At 44.5% G+C, this 22,936-nt stretch overlaps 1 protein-coding gene across 1 annotated transcript; it reads left to right on the top strand.

The window, feature by feature from the left end:
• Positions 1–589: 589 nt before the first annotated feature.
• GDNF (glial cell derived neurotrophic factor) lies at positions 590–22,653 on the top strand. The gene is made up of 3 exons (XM_067545669.1): positions 590–647; positions 4,568–4,765; positions 22,048–22,653. Exons 2-3 carry the CDS (start codon positions 4,594–4,596, stop codon positions 22,530–22,532), a joined length of 657 nt encoding a protein of 218 aa, XP_067401770.1. The 5' UTR covers positions 590–647; positions 4,568–4,593; the 3' UTR covers positions 22,533–22,653.
• The last annotated feature ends 283 nt before the right edge of the window (positions 22,654–22,936 follow it).

Genomic DNA, 22,936 nt, shown 5'->3' with positions numbered 1-22,936 from the left:
ATTGCAGGAGTGATCGCTCGTACCCTACACGTTCCTCTTGGATCTAATCTTTCAACGTGACGCGATCGATCCCTTTCTGGGGGAGGAAGTCCTGCTGCTGCTGCTGCTGCTATCTTATAAATCTCAGCTCCAGCCTCTGCTTCTCCCACAGGCTGCTATTTTCCCTGCTCAGCTGGTTTTCGCGTGCATGCGTGAGTGTGCGAGTCCCCCGTTCCCCCGGCCCAGCTGGCGCGCCAGGAGCCCTAATGTCTTCATCTGACTCCCCGCAGTTGTTGATGGGGTGTCTTGCTCAGATTTCCAGGCAGGAGCTCAACAGCAGCATCCAGAGCCAGTTCTCGCTGCCAGGCGGCGCTCCCTGCGGCGCAGGCTGCTGCTGCTGCTGAGTGAGCTGGGACTCGGCTGCAGGGCAAGGATCGGCGAGAGCCAGGCGCTGTCTCCGCTTCCCGCAGGGACCGCGCACCTGCGGCGGCGGGCGCACGCAGCGGCGCTGGCGACAGCGGCCCTGTCCCCTGATCAGCAATTGTGAACTTTTCCCGAGCCCCCTCCCCCCGGGAGGATCCCCGAGCTGATCCACATGCATCCCTGGGCTGCCGGCCGGGCTTCCTGGAGTTAATGTCAGTCCTGGGTCCGACGAGACCATCTCAAAGGTAGGGGGAGGTTTCTGCTCTTGGCGAGGCGCTGGGGCGGGGGGGAGGCGCTGCAGGGATGGGGGGGGGGGACGGTCTCTGGATGGCTGCTGTGGAGAGCCCCAGGGGAGAGCCCGCGCACCCCGGGGAACAAACAGGTGTCACACCCTTCCCCTCCGAGAGGCCGCGAAGTAGCCAGGGAGGGGAGCCCTGCGGAGGCCCCCGGGGCACTGCAAACATCTGCGCCGTCGGGGGCACGGGCGGCGGCTGCCCGTAGTGATCGCGCCTGGCGCGCCCTGCCCGAGCCGGCAGGTTAAAGCTGCGCCTGCCCTCGGCGGCTCCAGGGTCCCACTCGGGGATGAACTCCTGCCCTTCGAGGCGTTTTGCAGGCCCCGCAGTAGCACTGGCTCCCGAACCCCCAAGGCAGGGCTGACCTGGGGGGATGGAGACGGAGCCGTGCCGGGTCTGGAGGCCGCTCCGCGCCCAGCCGGGGCTTGGTTTCGAGGGACAAGGCAGCCGCTCCGAGCCCCTTTGTGTTCCGGCCGTCGGGGATTATTCCCCGCCGGGCGAGGGGCCCCTGGCAAAGGCCGGAGACATTGGCCGGGCCCGCGCTCGCTGGCGGCGCAGCAGAAGTTGAGGCAGAAGGGCCAGAAGGGCTGACCTCGTCCGCCTCGCAGCCCGCCTGCTCCGGCTCCTCCCGGCCGAGCCCCGGCTGCAAGAGTGCGCCCCGCAGGACGGCCTTGCGTGCCCAGGCGGCCAAGAGTTCCCACCGGAGTAAGCAAGGCGGGAGAGGCTCGCGCACGGCCCGAGGCCCAGGAGGCTGCACCGTGTAAACGCCGCGTTCTCCCACGCCGCTGCCCCGCTGTCCCAGAGCAGCAAACCCGGGGATTCGCAGCGCCTCACGAAAGGCCTCTGGGGTCGAGCTAAACTGTGCGCGAACAAACCTTCCAAGTGCCTAGGCAGGGTCTGAAAATAGCAGCGGGAAAGGCAAGGGAGCGTGTCCTCGCTGTGTCGCCCCACACCGTGAGGGCTGTTTCCGGGGAGTTGCTGGATACCACCTCTGCCTGTTGCGTCATTCAAGAGCCTGCTCAGCACAGCTTCGTCAAAGCACATCTGCAGAGGTCGTGTTTCTGCAGGCAACGTATTAAGTGTGGACCGGAACTTTGGAGAGAGCAAAACGAAAGGTTTGAAGTCGAGGTGCAAAGGAAGCGAGCTGTGGCGGTGGCCACGCGGTTTCACACAGACAGGGCAGGTCTTTTAAAGGTGTCACAGGCGCTGGTTTGCACCCCAGGACGCGTAGTTAGTTGTCCTTTGCAAATAATTCTGGCTACCCGATGCGTGGGACTGGAAGTTCCTGGCAGAGTTGTGCCGCCAGCAAACCATGCGGGATCACACTCGCACCTGGCGCTTTGCAAAGAGTCGCCTAAAAATACGAATTTCCCACTCCGAACATCAGGCTGGGCTGCACAAACTGAGCAACGTCTCGGTGCCGCGATAGGCTGTGTGCCGCGCTCTCGCAGTTCCAGCGGCCGGTTTACACTGCCCTCTAGCGCTGGAAACTGAAGTGTCCTGACACCCAATAGCAATCAGCAGGTTCCTAACCCCCCGCCAGCCCCAGCCCAATTTGTGCCTACGTCTTCGAGCACAGCTCATCCCGTTAACTGCCGGCTTCGGGGAACAGGAGTCGCTTTCCTTGCTGACCCTTCTTCTCCACCTCGGTCGGGATTATTTTAGGGGCGCTCATGCTCGCTGAATTTCTGTTTTGTTTTTGAGAGAGAGAATAGGAAAGAAGCGCACTGCTTTGAACAAAGCCTACAAGGACAATGACAGGGACTTCGCAAATGGTCGAAAACACGTGGGTTGAGCACAGACCTTCAGGAATGGCCCTGCCAGATAAAGCAGGCTCAGCAGGAGATGCGGTTTGGTGCACATGACTCTGTCTTTACTGAAACTCAAGTGCACCACGACGGGGGAATCACTGAGATTAAGGGTGACATTCTAGACCCCCTAAAGTACATTCAAAACTTGCCCTACTATAGATTTCAACGGCTGCAAAACGCTCTATAAAACTCCCGCAGTATAGAGAGCGGGCAAAGAGTGGCTCCAGGACAGACAGGGATTGGGGAGCCTTGTTCGTGCCCCAAGGATGTCTAAGGGCGAGGGAAGGATTCAGATAAGGTAGCCCAGTTCTCAACGGAAGATTGGGGCTAATGTCTTCATACTACCAGAAATGGCAGCTCTGATTGCTGGAAGGAGGGACAGGGATTTTACATAACGGGACGAAAGCGAATTGGAGTTTTCCTCGTTAAATATTCTCGATTCCAAACCCTGCTGTGCAAATCATCTGGATGCGGGATGCAAATCTATTTGTTTAAACCCCTTCCATCGTACAGAAAGGCTAGCACTTAAATAGGATAGCCTTCGTGATTCAGAAGGGAAATCGGTTGCAGTTACATGGGGGGAACGCTTCAGGACCGCTGGTGTTTTAGACGGTATTGCTTTCAAATGTACCACGGCCCTGGCTGGAGTTGATAGATTTAACGCACCTAATGTAGTTCTTTATTCCAGAAAGTGTGATTCCCTTCATGAGGCGCTGTCTGGATCCTGCTCCGTCTCCGAATTACTCCTAGATATTAAGGGGGCAAGGGCCTTGTTCAGGGTTTTTTTTAGTTGTTTGTTTTGTATATATTTGTATGACAGCTAACTGACAAATTGTAAAGGGGCCTCAGAGCCACATTAATTTCCTATTTCTATCTCAATCAACATCCCTGGCTAGTAAGGGCTAAATCCTACTTAAATCCTAAGTCTTTACTGAGGCAAAGTAAGATTTGCCGGATCTGGCCCCACGGTCAAGAAATCCGAATAAACCAATTTCAGCGAGTTTCCTCTCCAAGGACAAAAACACAAACAACTGAACTACCAGCTGCTAGAACAGGAGGATGGAAAATGCAGGCATCTGCCCAGACCTAGGTGTTTCCGAAAGGCGGATAGCTGGGTGGGGTGGATGTACACGTCAAATAAAGCAACAACAGATTTCCCTAACATCTCTGGAGGCAGCTCCCTTACACCCTCCTGGTGCCCACAACATTTCACTGTCAACAGCCTGAAAGTTGCCAAATCCCTTTGATGTAAAAATCAGTGGGATGGATTCGAATTACAACGCGATTGGGTCTCAAACATACGGGTAACCCCAACCCGGTTTCCCATCACGAGCCACAACGCTGTGTACCCCAGAAAGAGGTCGGCTTTCGAGCTCCTGGCCTCCAAACACTCCGGAACATTTCAGCGCCTGTCGGACTGAATCCCACTCCCCCGCTTGCTGAGTGTCCCGCGTACAGCCAGGAAGGAGCGACTGCTCAGTCCAGCTGCGGGCAAAGAATAGCGTGTCTGAGCGGGACCTGGACATTCGGCAGCGAGCCCGAATCCCTGGACTGGGGGCAGCGTCTGTCCGCGACCTGCTGCGTTTCATAACGAGCCCCTGCGGTTCTCCAACCCCCGCCGGGTTTATTAAAAGGCCCCAAGAGACGCAAATCGCCCCAGCATTTCCTGAGCAGACCCTCGGCTCAGCTGAAGGGCGATAAGAAGGGGGGGGGGAATGGTTGGGTTTGTGCGAACCTTCCCCTAACAAGCAGATCGAGGTCAGGGCACTGGCAAACCCCCTCCTCTGTACCCGGTTTGGCTCTGGGATGAATGGGGAACCCCCCTCCACACACACACACACACACACACGCAGGAGGCTGGTGTGGAGCGAATTTTTCTCCCTGGGCAGAGAGTTGATCATTTTCAGCCCAGCACCTGTGCTTGATGGAAGGCGTGTGAGAACCCCCCCCCCCCCCCCGGCGGCGCCCCGGGGCTCGGGCAGCACAGGTTCGCCCGGAGCGCAGAGCAGAAGCAGCTCCCCACGGGCGCACGGGGTTAACCTTGTGTCTCCTCTTTGCCAGGGGCCTGTGTTGGAAGGAAATCTAAGATGAAGTTATGGGATGTTGTGGCTGTCTGCCTGGTGCTGCTCAACACGGTCTCCCCATCCCCGCTGCCCGCCGGTAAGACGCCTCCCGAGGGGCCCCCTGCAGTGGTAGTGGGGCCTGAAGACGATCACTCCCCCACCAGCCTGCCGCCTCCCTATGCTGTGCAAAGTGACTGTAAGAAACGTTCCCCTTCATAGTCACCACTGTCTGTCTTACTAAACCCGCTTTCCAGGGGCGGAGCCCGAGCGCCGGGAGCTCGCTGCCTGGACGGGCCCCCGCGGGGGAGCGCCCCGTGGCCGTGTGAATACAACTGAGGGGTGGGCGCCCACACTCAGTCCCGCGGGGGGCGGGGAGGGGCGCGGCGTGGCTGGGGTGGGGTGGGTGCACGCCTGCAGCTTGAAGTCTAGTCAGTTTCAAACTGAGTTGCAATCCCTCCTCTTCCCCCACTCCCTGTTTGTGTGGTTGTAGCAGAGGATTTCTCGGTTTAAAACCTGTTTTTCTATTTGTTGCTCCTGTGTGAAAGATCCTAACAACCGACAGGGGGAATTGCTGAAGTGATCCTAAACGGGAAACACGTCTTTTCCCCTCCTCTCTTTTCAGTTCTAAAAATCTTCTTATTTATTGTTTGTATGACAGTAATACCTAGAACCTTCAGCCAAGATTGGGGGGCCATTCCACAAAGCACTGTACAAATAGGACTGCTACTGACCTTAGTTAAATCCACCTTTATTCCGAAATAAGATGGTCCACACTCAGATTTACACTGAAATAACAAACCGTTTTAGGAAACTGATTTAGTTAGATCAGGGAAAGCCTCTCTGTAGACTAGCCCATAGTAAGAGACAGTTTACAATCTAAATACTAGATAATAATAATACCTATATAACAAAAGGTCTCCAAGCATTTTAGAAGTGTGATTTTTAAATTCTCAGTGGTGCTCCTTTAAAGTTGGAGTTAATCTGACTCAATAAGCAGTGGCAAAGTACACAAATTAATCTTAGAAGTATTCAATTAACATTAAGGGTCTTGTCTTAAATCCATAAAAGCAAAGGCCCAGAATTGAAACTGCCCACTTTGTCTTTAACTCTCTCTCTTCTTTGCTTAGATACTGTAATTTACAGGGTGCAAGGGTGTAGCTAACACACTGAATTTGTACCCACCTGTAGTATATATTCACCTCCTGTCCTCACTACAGTTACAACCATGCTGTGGAACACAGTTATGACACGTTTTGAGATGGTCTGTGTGGATGGGATAGAATTGTGCTTTAATGCTGCTCCTGGGTGCAAACAATGCAAGAGTTGCCTTCACTGCAATTACTCTTTGGTACTGGCTCTCCATTCTGTCTCCACTGATTTTGCTTCAGCCCCTCTCCTCTCCATTCCCACACATTTGTGTTCTTTCTTCTCTAGTCTTCTCTCCTTCTTTCTCATTTTCCTTCCATTGAAATCTTCTCCTCTCTTTTGAGCTGAACCTCTCACTGTTCCAGGAATGACAGCATCCTGTCTCAGTCCCTCCTCAGATGCCCGTTGACCAAAAGAACTCCCTCACGTGTTTTCTTCTTCTTGCACAGACTTCTGAGGCTTTATGATACTGTGAGCTTCCACTACCTTGTGGTACATGGAAAGGAGGGTATGTGTGCAGTGGGAGATTCCACAAAACCTCAGGATCTGCTTTGCTGGCATTTGTGCCAGTCTCCCCTACTCTGACTTGCAGCTGTTTCAGTTCTGTAGGAAGAAAAAAGTGTTAAGAAGAAAATTGTACTAGTGACTTTACAACAATGACACAAGTCAGGGCGGAGTGGTGAGACATCACTGTTCCATTGCTCTAGGTCCTACAAATGAGGCCTGGAACTATTTTTATAACATCAACCCCTGTATTAAAACATGCTTTTAAAAAATGTTATTTCACATAAGCCATCCTTTCCACAGCAAGTAGAGGAGATGGACAGAAGGGGACAGCAGCACTAGGTCTAGTCTATTTCAAATAGGAGGGTAACCAAACTTTCAATTGTTTCCCACTTCTCATTGTTGTTTGGGTATCTTGTAGACTAAGAAGTGAGATGCCCATCACATGCTGGACTTGTTTCAGTGAATCATGGCAGGGTGAATGGGCAGCCTCTATCAGAAGTTTCTGTGCCCAATGTAGAGCCAAGCAGAGATGGACCATGGGGTCTGATCAGTATGTCAGTTCCTATGTTCCTACTAGAGAAATTATCTGCAGAAACCTGAACAGTATGCTCTTGGACTGTTCAAACCTACAATGGAAATCACTAATACAAGGGCCTGGGTGCACAGAGAAGATGAGCATTGCTACTCACCATGGGGGCAAAGCAGGAGAAGTGAGTCTCTCAGACATTGTTTATGTTCTTAACCGGAGGCTGGTGAAATATACATGCCCAGAGAAACTCCAGTATTGGCTACATAGGTCAGCCTGATAAACAGCAGGAGTTTGCTGAGCTGGTTGGCTATATGTTAACATCCCAGCCTAATTAGTTAAATACCTTGATTTACTTTATTACTGTTTCTGTTTTAAAAATGTGAAAATGTTCTGAAAACACTGTGCCTATTAAGTTACCAATATCCAAGATGTGTCACTGCATTTCTGCCCACAATGATGCTTGAGTTCCACCATAATAAGAAGGGGTGTAGGCAGAACTCAAAGTACTGTAATTGGCATTTGACTCAGGGACTGTATTTTGATAGCATGGCCTGGGGGTGTCAGTGGCACCATATCTGTGTGACTATGGGATGAATGCCATTAGTGGGTAGGCAGAGGGCACTTTCAACATTACAATAACAAAAGATAGTCCACTAGTGATTGAATTTATGTGGAAGGTGATCATGCAAATACAAAAGAGAGAGAGAAAAATCAAAGACTTGGGCAGTTTTCAACTGGTTCCCCTTCCATAGTTATCTTCCTTTATATGCTTTTATGACTTTGGTCCCATTCTCTTCCACACATCATTTAGTCTCTCTTTCTCTCTCCTTGACACACCAACATAATAAATGAGTTGAACAATACCTGTAATGGGAGTCAATGTCTTCTCCGCTGCCTGGAGCAGTGATTAGGCTGGTTGTGAAAATCTGGTCCAACTCCCTACAAGGGAAGTACTTTATCCAAAAGTGGTCTGATATGTAGTTAGACTTGTCAGCTCAGTTATACCAGAATTTTCATGTTTTCATCACTTCACTGGATCATGTTCTCAACAAGGTGCTCTGAGAGGTGCTCTGAGTGCTCTGAGATCACCTGATTATGTAGCACCAAATTCAGATTGCCTTGAAAGTTTCCCTTGCTCCAGATTATGAGCAAGGTCTTGATCTCTCAATCTGACCAGGTGTACTGTGATGACCCCTTCATTTCAGATGAGTGGTCATAGAGAGTAGTGTGCAGCAACAGTCTCAGGCTTCAGCTGTCTGACTGAAGAGGACACTTGCATACTCAGTATATTCTGCATTAAATACAGAGCATTTTAAATCAACGCCCCTGCTTCTTGATCATGTAACTGGAAGAGCTCCCTGGGATGGCTTGTGAGAGGGGTATAGAGTTGCTGGAGGACAATAGGCATAATGGCATATGCAATATATGGGGCAATGCAGTCTGGGATATTCTGTTATAGAGACTGAAAGGAAGCTATCCTGGTTACATAGGCAGGATTAAAGTGTCCTGTATTAGCAAGTGTGGCATTCAATTAGCTTCTATAGATACTATGTACAGCGTGAACAGAAAACACATTAAAATAGAACTATGCCAATATTTGGGAACAAGATGTGGTCAAATGGTTATTATGTGGTTTGGCCCTACCTATGAAAGCAAACCTAGCTTTAGCATATATATTTTGTAACTGAGTATCCCAACGTGGCTGTAATTGTAGTGTAAATGGGATTATAATATACCAAGATAGATAGGCCATTACATACAATGTGATAACTGGCAAGGGGAGAATTTGTAAGATCTAGTTATGTACTTAAAAAACAAACAATAATATTATAGGATCTTTTCTCTGTAAAGAGGCAGATGTTCTTATAAATTGCAGTGCACAGTAGATTGGTTTATTGTTTAATAGTGATTTGATTTCAGGGGTCTGTTATATATATATTTCTTTTTTAAAGATAGTTTAGTGTTAGTCCATTTAACATCTTTAGCTGGAGTGTTTTTATCTAGGAGTTGGACTAGATGATCTCCTGAGGTCCCTTCCAACCCTAATATTCTGTGATAGGAAATATAGAGGAAATGCAGAATAGCCAGGATACTATACTGGAATGCAAGTTCTTCAGGGTAAAGCCTGTCTTCATACTTTTATGCCATATAGAGATGAGCACATTGTCAGTGCTAAACAAATGCTATGTTCTTATTTAAATAGACATTATTCTATATACCACTTGTTAGACATGTACAATACCTAGAGCACCATCATTCCATTCTGGGTCAAATAGTGTCTAATAAATTCATTTTCATGTTAGCTCTTTGAGCACTCTCCATTGGAATGTATCATAGAATCATAAAAGATTAGGATTGGAAGGGACCTCAGGAAGTCATCTAGTCCAACCCCCTGCTCAAAGCAGGACCAACCCCAAGTAAATCATCTCAGCCAGGGCTTTGTCAAGCCAGACCTTAAAAACCTCTGAGGATGGAGACTCCACCGCTTCCCTAGGTAACCCATTCCAGTACTTCACCACCTTTATAGTGAAGAAGTTTTTCCTAATATCCAATCTAGTCCTCCCCTATTGCAACTTGAGACCATTGCTCCTAGTTCTGTCACCTACCACCAATGAGAACAAACTAACTCCATCCTCCCTGGAACCCCCTCTCAGATAGTTAAAGGCTGCTATCAAATCCCCCCTCACTCTTTTCTTCTGCAGACTAAGCAAGCCTAGTTCCCACAGCCTCTCCTCATAAACCATGTGCTCCAGCCCTCTAATAGTTTTTGTTGTCCTCTGCTGTACCTTCAAAAGGAGTCCTTCAAAAGGAAATAAATGTAAGAGTATATATTTTTCTCTGTAGTCACATTTTAAAAATGTATATTTATTTAAAGCATATGCAGGGAAAATTCTTGGAATTCAGCTGTTCAGATGACCATGGACCAAAAGATGAGAAAGAACTTACATGGCTACTACAGTGTGATCCTGCAGTTTAAAATATTGTTTAAACCAGGGGTAGTCAATAGGCAGACTGCAAGCCTAATCCAGACTGCCAGATGCTTTTGAATGGACCATGAACATTTTTCATTTACTTATCATTATTGTTGTTGTTTTTGTATTATTTTCTCTGGAGTCTGGACCTTGACTATACCTTGACCAAGAAATTTGGACCTTGACAAAAAATAATTGATTATTGCTGGGGTAAACTATTCTGATCCCCACTAGGACTGCAGAGACTAGAACTCAGAAATAATAATCTCAGCTGGAGCTGCTTAAGAAAAATGTAGAGCTGCACAGGAATCTCATAATTCAGAGACAGTATCCTAATGACAATCAATATGATCATAATATTAAATAATGCAGTTATATGAATCCTCAGTATTATCAGATATTAAAACACAGGTGGTTTCAAAATGTTTAGTGGTGGCAAAAGCAGTGAATCCTTGAAACTGGAAGGATATATAACAGGAGTAGAATGGATCTTCTTAGATGTAAAAGATGCATCTAATAAAAAAGTGATGAATGGCAAGTAGAATAAAAGGGAAGATTTCAGTGAAACATGGAAACCATTCCCTAGTTATAAAGAGGGAAAACAGAAGTAAACAGACCTCTAGATATTTGAGACAGGTTCATATGGGATATTCAGTTACACAAGAAATATTACAGGAGGCTTAGTATGTTTTAAGGTAAAATAATGAAAATAAACTATGTAATGATAGATTTTGTTACAAATTTCAGTAAAGATTTTTTTAAAGGGAATAAAGGCCCAGCTCAACACAGCATTTAAACATTTGATTAAATCTCTGTATTTTCAACACAACTCAAACATATACTTAACTTTAAGACTGTACGTTTCTTTGAAGTCAGTGGGATTTAAGAAAATGCTTAAGTGCTGTGCTGAGTAGGGATGGATTTAAGTATGTGCTTAAAGATAATCACTTGTTAACTGCTTTGCTGAATCCGGGCATAGCTGCAGAACAGCAAGGATTCCCAAACCTTTTCATAATGCTGACCATATCTTAACAAGAGATTGTCTTGTGGACGCTTCCCTTCCAATTTACAAATGGCTTATACCACCTTTTTTCCCATTATAAATGTGAGGACCACCTCTGCTCCCATTCATAACCACGTAATAGCTCCTTGGTAATGACAGCAATTGCCTACCTGGAAAAGTTACATTAGGATGTTTGGCCATGTTTTAATACCGTTTGGCAGCTGGGAAATGATAACAGCCATCCTGTGAGCAGATACCTCTCTGCGACTCACTGTCAAGTGCTCCGTGGACCAGTTTGAGATGCCCTGCAGTAGAATATGTGGCACCTGTTTGGTGCTATGCCCCATTTAATGTAATAATATGAAATCTTTATCAATTTGTATGCTAACAGTTTTCATACTGAGAAACATTCATGCTTAACAGTATGTTCATTATCTGGATACAAATGCTAAAAATGCTGAAATTTGGAAAGTAAAAGAGCATCAGAGAAAACGTGTATTATTCATAATGCAAAACAATCACGGAAATCAACTGAGATTCGCATAGTCAGGGTTCAGTCATGGCTTTGCCACAAGCCTTGTGCATGGGGCAATATGGTGTTGCATAGCTTCAGAAGCAGCCTGAAAAGCAGACTGTGAAAAAGGTGCAATCCACCTCCTGGTTCCCTGTGCCTATTCCTTGGGGATGTATCCTAAAATAATATGGGAACTCAAAGCAAAAGCATATATTTCTGGGTCAGAATGCATTTGATTACATTGACTATCGATATTTTGTACTTTAATTGGGGAGATAATTCTTTTTTTTTTTTTTTTTGGCTAATACATTTTTAATCTTGCATATGCTAATAGTAGTAGATTGGCAGCCATGTCACTCTAGTGTGGGGTTTTGATAACATCACTTGAAAGCTGAATTGCTGGAGGGTTTTTGCACCAGAAATCCCAGATGGCATTTCTCTGTATTGCCATCCTAGACTACTCTCCCAGAAACCCCAGTACTGTGTCTGTTAGGTGGTACATGGCTCATTGCTATGAGTGCTGGCTAATAGCAAGAGGGCATAGGTTTCAGGTACTGCTAGAGTGATAAACACCTATTTAACGTTCTCAGATACCATAGTGATGAGATTGGTGTCAGAACTGTGATAGAACAGAATATTCAGCACATGGACATGTGACCCTGTCTGACACTGGACATGTACTTCAGTGATCCAGAGTCTCATACTTGTTTTAGAATGATACAAGGGTTTAGAGAGGAGGCATGATCCAGTGGGTTTGGGCACTGGACTGGGGATCTGTTCCCAGCTCTATCTTTGATCTGTTCTGTTGTTACCCTTGCCTTGGATCAGCAAGTCAAATTCCCCACCCTGAGGGCTCACCGCCTGCAATTCAAATTCCCCACCCAGAGGGCTCATTGAATAGACCCATCAGATTCCTCCCCACTCCACCCCCTGAGCGCTCACTGAATAAGTCTCAGGTGGTTTTCCTCAGTTTCCCCAACCCTGGAGGCTCCCTGAGGGAAAACCTTCCTCAGTGTCCCAATCCTGAGGGCTCCCTGAGGACAACTGTCAGTTCCTCTCCCTGGCAGCTCACTGACTTAGGTTTACAAGGTTCAAAAAGGAGTTAACGGGTTTCATGAGAGCACAGCACGTCCGTCTGATTCAGAGACCCCACTTTATTAACCTATTGTATTACAATTGCTAGGCATAGATTAGATAAATGATAATGTAGCAACAAAAGTTATAACTCACCAAACTGGTATTACAATCTCCAGAAGGATCTTGATGGCCAGTCAAGGTTCTGTTCCAGAAGGGGTCTTCTGCTCTGTACCGTCCTTTAGTACAGGATGAGGTTGGTCTTCAGAAGGCTCAATTTTCTTCTTTCCTCCACAATCAGACTGCTTAATATTTATACGCTGTCTTTCCATGAACGCTTGCAGTAGCAATGGCAGCCTATTTTCTTATTGCAAATGGGTTGTTGGAAAAAGGAGGGGGAGGAAAGAGACAGCACATCTTGACCAAATCCCATGCACCTACTGACTTGACATTTAACTGTTCTGAAAAGTCACCCACAACTTGTCTAAGGTCACGTGGTTCAGGCTTATTGTTTAGGCATCTGGAATATCTTGGGGTTAAGGTTCTTCAGATATTTTTTACTATTTTTCAGATACCCCAAAAGGTCATTTTCCAGATATCCCAAAAGGCCATGCCATGCATCAGATCCGTTTACTATTTTTCTTATGCTCTTTGCTTGATTGCTGGGGAAAGCTGCTAATGCCCCTCTACAGTGCGGCTAAGGCAAGTCACTTCATCTCTGATTGTTCTCTCACCCTTTGCCTCTCTTGTCTATTCACACTATACGCTCTGGAGGGTAGACATAGTCTCTTAGTACAGTACAGAGATTGTCTCTGTCTTAGTACAGTACCTACCACAGTGGGGCCTTGATTTCAGATGTGGCCTTTAGGTGCTACCACAATAGATATATTAAAATAAATAATAATGCTTTCTCTGAAAAAGTGTCTCATAATTAGTAAAAGTAACACTTTTCAACACTATAAGCCTTAATAAAAATCATATCTATCTATACTTATTCGGATTGGCAGGATGTACTTTCTTCAGGACTGGTACAACTATTTCCTTTAGCCAGTCATCTGGTAACTCCTCTTGCTCCCATACCTTCTTATATATTTTTTCCTAATGGTTTAATAGCACTAGCCCTGTTGACTTTCAGCAGCTGAGCTGTTATATCTTCTATTCCTACAGCTTTCCCATTTTTTAACTGCTTCACTGCTTTTTCTTCTTCTGATGGTGTTTCAGTGGTGATATTCAATCGGCCTTGTATGCTGTCCTAGATGTTCAGAATGCTTGCGTCTGGATGAATACAAGGTTCAGCACTTTGTCAAAAGTGCTCCTTGCATACTTGCAGGTCCACTTCGGTATTTGTTATCAATTCAACAAATCAACATTTCTTTCCATTAGCATCATTGGCCTGATCGTGTTTCCATACAACTTAACCCTATTGTATATCATTTCATATCTTGTTTGCTTGATGCCTCCTGTAGTTGCTGAGCTTCTTCTTTCCAGACTTTTGCTTATCCAGTCTTTGTGATTGCTTCATCACTTTATGCAAGGCTATAAGCTTATCATCAGTTCTGGGAAAAATCACGATGAAAGTAACTGTCGACAAATTATGGCCACTTTTAATTGGAGCAGTAGGCGAGGCACTGTGTGGCTTCAGGCCTGGCTGAAGTTGCACTGACTAGATATTCATGGTCTGACAGTTAATGGGGGGGAAAAAGTGAGAATGAGGATTAAAGATATTTGTTGTTTTCATTGATTTCACAAAGGCATTTGATTCAGTTTGGAGGGAAGCATTATGAAAAGTAGTAAAATCATACAGCGTTCCAGATAGGATAACTTCAATTGTAAAAGTTATGTACAAAGATTCCTGTAGTGCCATAAGAACTGGTGGAAAATTAAGAAATTGGTTAAAGTCAAAGTTTGGTGTAAAAGCAAGAGGACATGAAATCACCTTTGCTTTTCATCATGTTCTTAAACCGGACATTAAGAATGATAGGTGATTTGGTGGGTGTGACAGTGAGTGATCTAGAATAAGCTCTTTAGCTTATGCAGATGACAATGTACAACTGGCAGACACTTTTGAATTTATGATACTCTTCTCTACCTTGGAAAATTGTTATAATCGACTTGGACTTACGATATATGTCAAGAAGACAAAGTGGTTGTATCTAGGAAAAGCAACAATAGATGAATTGTTAAAATGCAGCACAGCAGTGAAGTCACAGAACAAGTAAAATTTTATGTATTTAGGAAGCTTGATAAGTGCTAATGGTTCCATCAAAATGAGGTTAAAAGAAGCTGTGCTTTAGATACAAGTGCTGCATAAAGATGATGCACAGAAGTTGATGAAATTATGGACTGAAAAAAACATTTTGTTTGGTACTAAAAGTGAAAATTTATCAAACCAGTGTACTAACAATATTGCTTTATAGTATGGAGGCAGTTGCATTAAAAGGAAAAGGACATGAGAAGGCTGGAGGCAGTAGAGATGAGAGTTCTTTGGAAGATGGCAAGTGTAAAGTGAAATAATGTTAAGACAAATTAAGACGTTAGAAGGAGAGTAGGATGTGAAATCAGGGTATGGATGTCAGGAACTCAGCTGCCTCCCTGTGCTCCCTGGTTGGACAGAAGAGCCAACAGATCAGCATTTAAGCCCTGTAGGAACAGCAGCACAAGGGCCGTTCAATGTATTCCATACATGTAGCTGTGCCAGACCTGCTTCCTGACCAGCTCTTGCTCTTCCACTTGCCTGCTGTTCTTCAGCCCTAGTCCCTGCCTACCTTTGAACTCCTGGCTCTGACCACTAGATTGTCTTTTGACCAGAGCTCCAGTTCTGTCCACAGATTCTGTTCTGACCACTAAATCAGACTCCTGTTCCAACCTCTAGGATACACCACCCATACTTCAGTCTGTGACAATGGGATTAGCTGCAATTGAAAAAGATTATGATGGTGGGGACACTTCGGAAGAAAAACAAATGATAGGGTGCCAAAGAAAATAATGCAAATGCAATATGACCTAGCAGCCAAGCACAGACTAGGAGGAACATTTTATGCAGGAATATGACCAGGCTGGGATAAATGAAAGAACAAGTCATGGACAGGAATGAAAGATGACACTGTACTGCTTCCTGTGTCTGCAAAGACATCCTGTGATGAGATGAAGAAAGAAGAAAAATCTGGCTGTCCAACAGAAGTATATTTGTTGCTTGTGTGCATATCAGATACCAATATCAAACTCCACATCTGCAGCTGTCAAAACAGGGTCCCCTCCCCCAGGACTCAATTTTGCTCTGAGCTGAAGTCAATGGAAATTTTATGAATGGCTTCAGTTTGAACACCATTAGTCATTCAGATTGGCCAACTAGTGATCAACTGGTAAACCAGCTCATGAAGATTAGAGCCCTGTAACCTGACCTAAAGATGACAGGATCCAGATCTGGGTCAGAGTGGGTGGGAAAACAGCTGGATTCTCTCAGGCTCAGGTTGGGGTGGGTTGGTTCTCCCCCTCCTGCCCGTGGGATCAGCATGGTGGCAGCTGTGTGCCCCTCTCCTGCCATCCTCTGTTACCTCACCATGCTGTGTATGCTACAGAGTAAACATGCCAAAGAAGTCTTAGCACTAATCACTCTGCAATGCACACTGCACAGCAGGGAGCAGCGGACAGCAGGAAAAGAACCTGCAGCCACCAGCATATGCCGCTGTTTCTGTGCCAGTCCCAGGAGGAAGAAGTGTCGGTGCTGACCCAGGTTCAGGGTTGGGCCAGAAAAATGACTTTACTCTCTTGTGCTTGGTTTGCGTGGGATTGGGTCAAGTTCGGGTCCACGTTGGGCCTCAAAATTAGGCCTGAGAAGACCTCTAATGTAGATATCTCATCTGGAACAATTTTTGTCTACTTTACCCAACTCTCCTGAGCATATTTTTCCTTATAAAGCCGCAGATGACAGCAAGTGAAGTTTAGTAAATGGGATTTTTATGTCGCTTCTTTTTGTTTCCTTCTTTTACTGGAAACAGATGGAATTTGATTTTCTCACAGCTACTGTGAGCTGAGAAGCATAGTTGAGGAGGTAGAAAGATAACAGGAAACAAACACAAACCCTGTAAAAGGCTGAACACAAATTTTAAAATATGAATTAATAAGGCAGATGAGCCATAACTATCAAATGATTTATTGATCACACCCTGGCACATGATAGGCCTTCAAGCTAGTGAGCTATAAACAAAAAAAACCTTTGTAGCCACAAAAGGAAAAATTAGTAAAGCTATTTAGTACTTTTTCTAGTACTGGCTCATTGTATCTGACATTTATGTAAAAGGCCTAGGAGTCAGATGCATCAGGATACTTAACACTTCACCTTGATAAGAGACAGGTGACACCAATGACAGAGTCAGTTTCTATGGGAATTCTAAGTTACAGGAAAGAATGCAATGTCTCTTTGTGAGCTGACAAGTCAGTGAATAAGGTAATGAACCAGAACAGTATTAATCATTTATAGACGAGCTGACCTTGGTATCTTTGATGTTATATTTTTAATGAATACAACTGACATGTTTCTGTTTCACCCATAGCCCCACACATTGCCAGCAAAGCATAAAAACAAAGTCAGTCTTCAGCCAGCTGTTATTTTAGTTGTTTAAATCCTGATAACTTTTCAGCATAGCTAGTTTAAAGCATAGGTGATAGGTGAGTTTATTTCCAGGGATTTGATTCTAATTTCTGCTTGACAGGTTTATTACTGAAAAATATTTCTAAATGAGTCTTTTTTGCCTTTCACAACCCATTTTGTTCTAGCTTACAAATGCATGCAACAGAATGATCAAAATGTTAGTGAGGCTAAGGGGAAAACAATGGGCAGAGCCAGATTTAGGAGCAGGCGATCACCTGGGGTGCTAGACTTGGGGGGGCACTGGGCTTGGGGTGCTGTTTTTGTTGCTAGAGACAAAAGGGAAAATAGAATGTTTGAAGTAAAATATTTCAGATATTCCATATGGGGATTCATTTTTCACTAACCTCCTAGAATGTTCTGGACCTTTGTAGAATCTTGTGGAGCCTTCCATATTTTCTGAGAACTACATTTTCCTTGAACCTCCTAGAATGTTGTCAGCCATGCCCTCATAGGTATATAAGGGGCGGGGCATTGCCAGTCAGTCAGTGAGACATAAGAAGGAACCGAAGTGAAATGAGAGCCCAGCTGTGATAAACCATGCATGCAAATCATGCATCAAAAGTCATGAAATGAACTACAAATGCAGTAAAAAGTAAGGTATTTAAAAAATTTAACAAATGGGGGAGGAGGCACCACAGACGTTCTTTGTCTGGGGTGCCATTTGGTCTAGGGCTGGCCCTGCCAATGGGACCCTCTCAGGTTCACCATGGTCAAAATGGAAATAGAGTTTAAGTGGAGAGGAGCCTGAACTAAAACTTTGGACCTTATTGTGGAAGAAGGAGCCTTTGAGCTAAACCCAGGTCTGGATCTGAAATTTGCAAATAACCCCTATTATTATAATGGGCTGAATCAAAACCCCTGAACTTTGGATGGGTCATAATATAAATGGTATTTAGATATAATAACATAATATAACAACCATTTAAGATACATTAAAGTGATATGCACAATGCTAGTTAACATAGAAAAAAACATTATGTAGCTCAGTATACAAAATTATTAATTTCCTACAATAATTGCATGGAACAGAAACAATTATTAGTCATTCAAAATTGCAATTTTAGTGAAAGGGCATCTTTACAAATCACTATTTTACAATGAGTGGAATTTAAGCCTTCTCTCTAAAACCTGATGGCCAAGATTTTCAAAAGTCAGCACATAAATTAGACTCTCACACCAATACTTAGGCACCTAAATAAGTGACCAGATTTTCAAAAGTGCAGAAGATCAAACTTCTCCCAATGAAATCAATTTCTGATCAGTTTTGCTTTGAGGCTTTCTTATACTAACATTCTTGTCTGGGCTGTCATCATTGTAGGGGAATGTTTTCAAAAAAATCTGTTGACAGTGGAATTAAAAGATTAGCTTTATAAAACCTAAATTTTGTGCCAGATTTGTTCTGATAGTTTCCCATTAAAGACAGATGGGACAATTTAGTTTCTGTCTTCTTTGGAACATGGCGGTGTTGGAGTCTGCTGTTCCAAAATGACACTTGGACCTACTTTATTTATAAATTCTTCTTATGCGCACTATAAATTGTTTCTTAAAACAGGCACAAGGCCAGATCCAGTCCCCTCTGGCACTTGATGCCTCTAATCAACTGGAAATGCAGACTGGGGGAATGCAGTGGAGAACTTGCCCAGAGAACATGATGATCCTCTGAGAGTCATGGAGCAGGAACTCTTGGGTGGCTCTCTAAGTAGGAAAAGGGATGCGGCCACTGAGGTTTGCTGAGGGAATGTATGGCTACCTGAGTAGTTGCCAACTCTCACAACTTTATCATGAGTCTCATGATATATGATGTGTATGTTAAAGCCCCAGGTCCTGGAGGCAAGTAATTAGATGAAAATCTCAGCTTTCATTTTTTAAAAAAGTACATTTTCTAAAATTTACCCTTAGGGCTGTGGTAAAAGCATAACTGGAGTGTAACTTAAAGTCTCATAAAACAAAATCAAATAAAATGAACCCAACACTTATTTTAAGCCACTCTCATGATTTTTGGGGACCCAACTCATAACCAATGCTGTTGGCTTATGTGGCTGTTGGCAGCTCTAGGTTGATGAGTTGGACGGCAGTTCCAGCTGCCACCAACTGAGGCTGCTCTGCCTGGGCAGAGCTGAGCAGCAGTAGCCCATGTGGGCAGGGGAAGCTGCAGGGAGGGTGCTCCAGGGCGGCACCTCCTCTTTGCCCCTTTTGCTCCCCTACGTAATGCTGCACTGGGGAGCAGAGAGATGCAATGGAGGGGAGATGGCCAGGAGAACATGCATCCCTTCCTCCACTCCAGCCAGCTACATGCTGCTGTCCATCCACTGCATGGGGCTTCTTAGTTGGGGATAGGAGAGAGACAGGGACGTTGTCCTGGGGCAGGGTTGGGGTAGCTGGGCAGGCACATATCTGGCGGAGGGAAGAAAGCAGGCAGAGGATTGAGCTACTGAAAGTTTCCAGGGCAGGAGCAGGGAGGGTTTAGGGGAGTTTGCAGGGAGAGGTGGAAAGAGGCCCCCCAACATTCAGCAGTAAAGGGAATGAGGATATATTCAACACCACTCCAACCCTTGTGGGTATTGTTGTGTTTCAAAATAAGGGCAATAAAATGTACATGCTGTGCACGCACGCACGCACGCACGCACACGAGATTTCCATCAGGAATTCAAATGTCAGAAAACAGCTAAAAATATGATGTAAAAATAAAATAAATCATGATTTTTAAGTCAGTTTCATGATTTTTGCTGTCATTGTTTTTGAACTTGCAGGGTTGCCAACACTGCTGATCCTGTTACCCCAAACCTTACACGCAGGGGCCTGTTGAGTTTATGGTCCCTACTCCTTATATGGGCTGTAGGTGAGACTTCAACCCAGAAATACAGAAGCCCTACACCAAACTTTCAGCATGGAGAGAGGATTTTTAAGACCCTAAATGCCCACATTTCCCGCATGCACAGCCCTTTTACTCAAGCTGTGTATGTTCTACACTTTTATTCTATATACATTCTTATACCTTGCTCACCACCAGAGTATCTGAGCACCTTCCAGTAGTGCATTAAGCAACATGACTAACATCTGTCACATTTGTTCTCTCCAGGGGGAGAAGTGTATGCAATTAAATGTCTTCTTTTGGTAGGGTTTTTCAAATATATCAATAAACGTGTTGCTATGTATTTCTATTAGAGAAGGCATTACAAGGTGCATTTCTTTGACCTTACAGAGGAAGGTAGTGAGGTCTGTGATGGTCCTCAGTTCCTGGGGGAGTTCATTCCACAGGCTTGGACTGGCCCTGGAGAAAGTTGTGTCTCCTTCTGATAAGCTTTACTTTATTGTAGTGAGTTCCATTGTGCCACAGGAGTGAAGCTGTCAACTACAGTCTTCATCCCAGAGCTTTAGGTAGCCTGTTAGATATCCTGGGCCCAGGTCAATGAGTATGTTGAAGATAAGGAGATAAGAACTTGAACTTGATTCAGTATTCTGTTGGGAGCCAGTGTGGAGGGTGGAGGACAGGTCTGATGTGTTTGTGGTAACCTGTGTTGAGGAGGAGACGTACTGTAGCGTTCTTTCTGCACTAGTTGGAGTTTCCTAAGTGCTGAAGTCTTCATGCCCAGATGTATTACATTGCTGTAGTCCAGCCAAGAGGTGAAAAAGGTGTGAATAACTGAGGCCAAGGCATTATTTGCCAGGATGGGACCGAGTCTCCTAGTCAACCAGAGATGATAGGAATCATTACTTACAGATGCTGCTATGTGAAAGCTTGGGTCAGTGAGGCATCCAGGAGCATGTTTAAACTGTAGACAGACTTGACCAATTTTGGGTGTGTATCTTCAACCACCGGAGACTGCACTGTGGCTGCAATCTCTTCAAAACGCTTTCCTCTGCCCACCAGCAACGCCTCTGTCATGCTCAATTTCAGCTTCAACCAGCTGTTTTTCATCCATGATCTGATCCCATCCAAATATTGGACCATCTTGGTGGTGATGGTGTAGTCCCATGTTGAAGAAGGAAGTGTAGAACTATGTGTGTGTTTAAGGACTTGACCCTCTGAAAGCAACTTCACAGGTGGCAGTCTTCACTGGCATCCTTGAAGGTTTTGTCAACACAATCCATTTACTATCCTGAGTGTCATCCAGCTGTTGAGGGGAGAATCCACAGATATCTTCTCTCTGATTTGTGCCTTCAATGACCACAGTGCAGGAGGCAAGAAAGCTCTCACTCCTGTGGTATATTTATTTATGTATTTAGATTTAAATAATAAAATGATGACCACACAATGGCTCCAGGCATCCTTTCACTTCATTACATTTACAGCAAAATAACTTGAGCTTGTTGAAAGTCAGAATTTCTATCCCACCGGAAATGGCAGGATTTCAAATTTTGGTTTGTTCCCAATTGGCATGAGAAGTTGAAATCTCAGAATTTTTCATGAAATAAAATATTCCAAAAATATTTAGTTTCAGTCTTATCAAAATGTTTCATTTTGATATATCATATTATAGTATATCAGAACATAAAAGTCAACATGAAATGTTTTAATAATTTCCTGTGACAATTTCAACAGAATTGATATATTCCTGAAAAATGTTTCAATTTTGGCAAATCAGTTTTTTCTGATACAAAACTGTTCCACGTGAAAATTCTCAACCAGCTCTAACAACAACATCCTCAGTTGCATCAAAAAGCAAGTATTTAACCAGGGGCAGTAACCTTACCTGACCATTCAGCTAACTACAGACAGCTCCTTTCTACCATTTCCATCGTTCCAGGAACATATCCTTAACCCACTGTTAGTTTTTCCAATCAGAATGATAATCAGAGGGAGTCCTTATCTACAGTAGACCAGGAAGGTCTATATGGCCTTTCTAAGTAGGTCTGCTCATCTAACATTTGTACGTTGTCACGTTTTTCTTTCCCAGTTTTTGGACATGCCATGTGTAATTTCTGAAATATACTATTGATAGAGTAGCTTCCACAGATCTGACATTTTACTGAGCTACAATATTGGTCAAGTTCTAGTGGACTTTGATGAAAACTTCTAAGAGAAATGAAAATGACCATGCACATCTAACAAAACCTTTTCTCTCTTTCTTTTTCAAATAGCTAACATGCCAGAGGATTATCCAAATCAGTTTGATGATGTAGTGGACTTTATTCAAGCCACTATAAAAAGACTGAGAAGGTCACCAGATAAACAAACTCCAGTTTTTTCTAAGCGGGAGAGAAGTCGGCAAAATGCAGCAATGAATATAGAAAATTCCAGTAAAAAGGGACGGAGAGGTCAAAAGGGCAAAAATCGAGGTTGTGTCTTAACAGAAATACATTTAAATGTGACTGACTTGGATTTGGGATATGAAACCAAAGAAGAGCTGATTTTCCGGTACTGCAGTGGATCTTGTGATGCAGCCGAGACCACATATGACAAAATTTTAAAAAATTTAACCAGAAAGAAAAAGCTGGTTAATGACAAAGTGAGGCAAGCTTGCTGTAGACCCCTCGCCTATGATGATGACCTTTCATTTTTGGATGATAATTTGGTTTACCATATACTGAAAAAACATTCCGCTAAAAGATGTGGATGTGTCTGATTTTTTTTTTTTTTTTAAGACTATTACAATATTGCATTCCTACTACAATGCAAAGAACAGGACCAAGGTTCCCAAGGAAATGTCTGTTCAGAACTGAGAAAGAGGACCAAGGATGCAGGAAAACAATTGTCATGGGAGCCTGGTGGGACAAGATCCAGAACAGAGAACTGGACAGGATAGAAAAGTTGGAACTTTTAATTTCTACGAGAAAGCAAAAAAAGGCATCGAAGCTTAGGAGTGGAGTTTCAGAACAGATGGATGGAGGTTGCTATCACCATTTCATTTGACATGGTCCACCATCAACAAGTGTTGAATCAGCTAGGAATGTGCTTAAAACACAACCTATTGAATATCATACCTTGTTCTTATTTTTTATTAAGTTTAGTTATAAAAACTGGGGTAGC

Source organism: Emydura macquarii, unplaced genomic scaffold (assembly GCF_026122565.2).
Source record: "Emydura macquarii macquarii isolate MOO-44397 ecotype Brisbane River unplaced genomic scaffold, CSIRO-AGI_Emac_v2 contig_1045, whole genome shotgun sequence".
Lineage (NCBI taxonomy): Eukaryota > Metazoa > Chordata > Testudines > Chelidae > Emydura > Emydura macquarii.
Note: the sequence above shows the minus strand (reverse complement) of the source record. Positions and strands in the feature narration are given on the sequence as shown.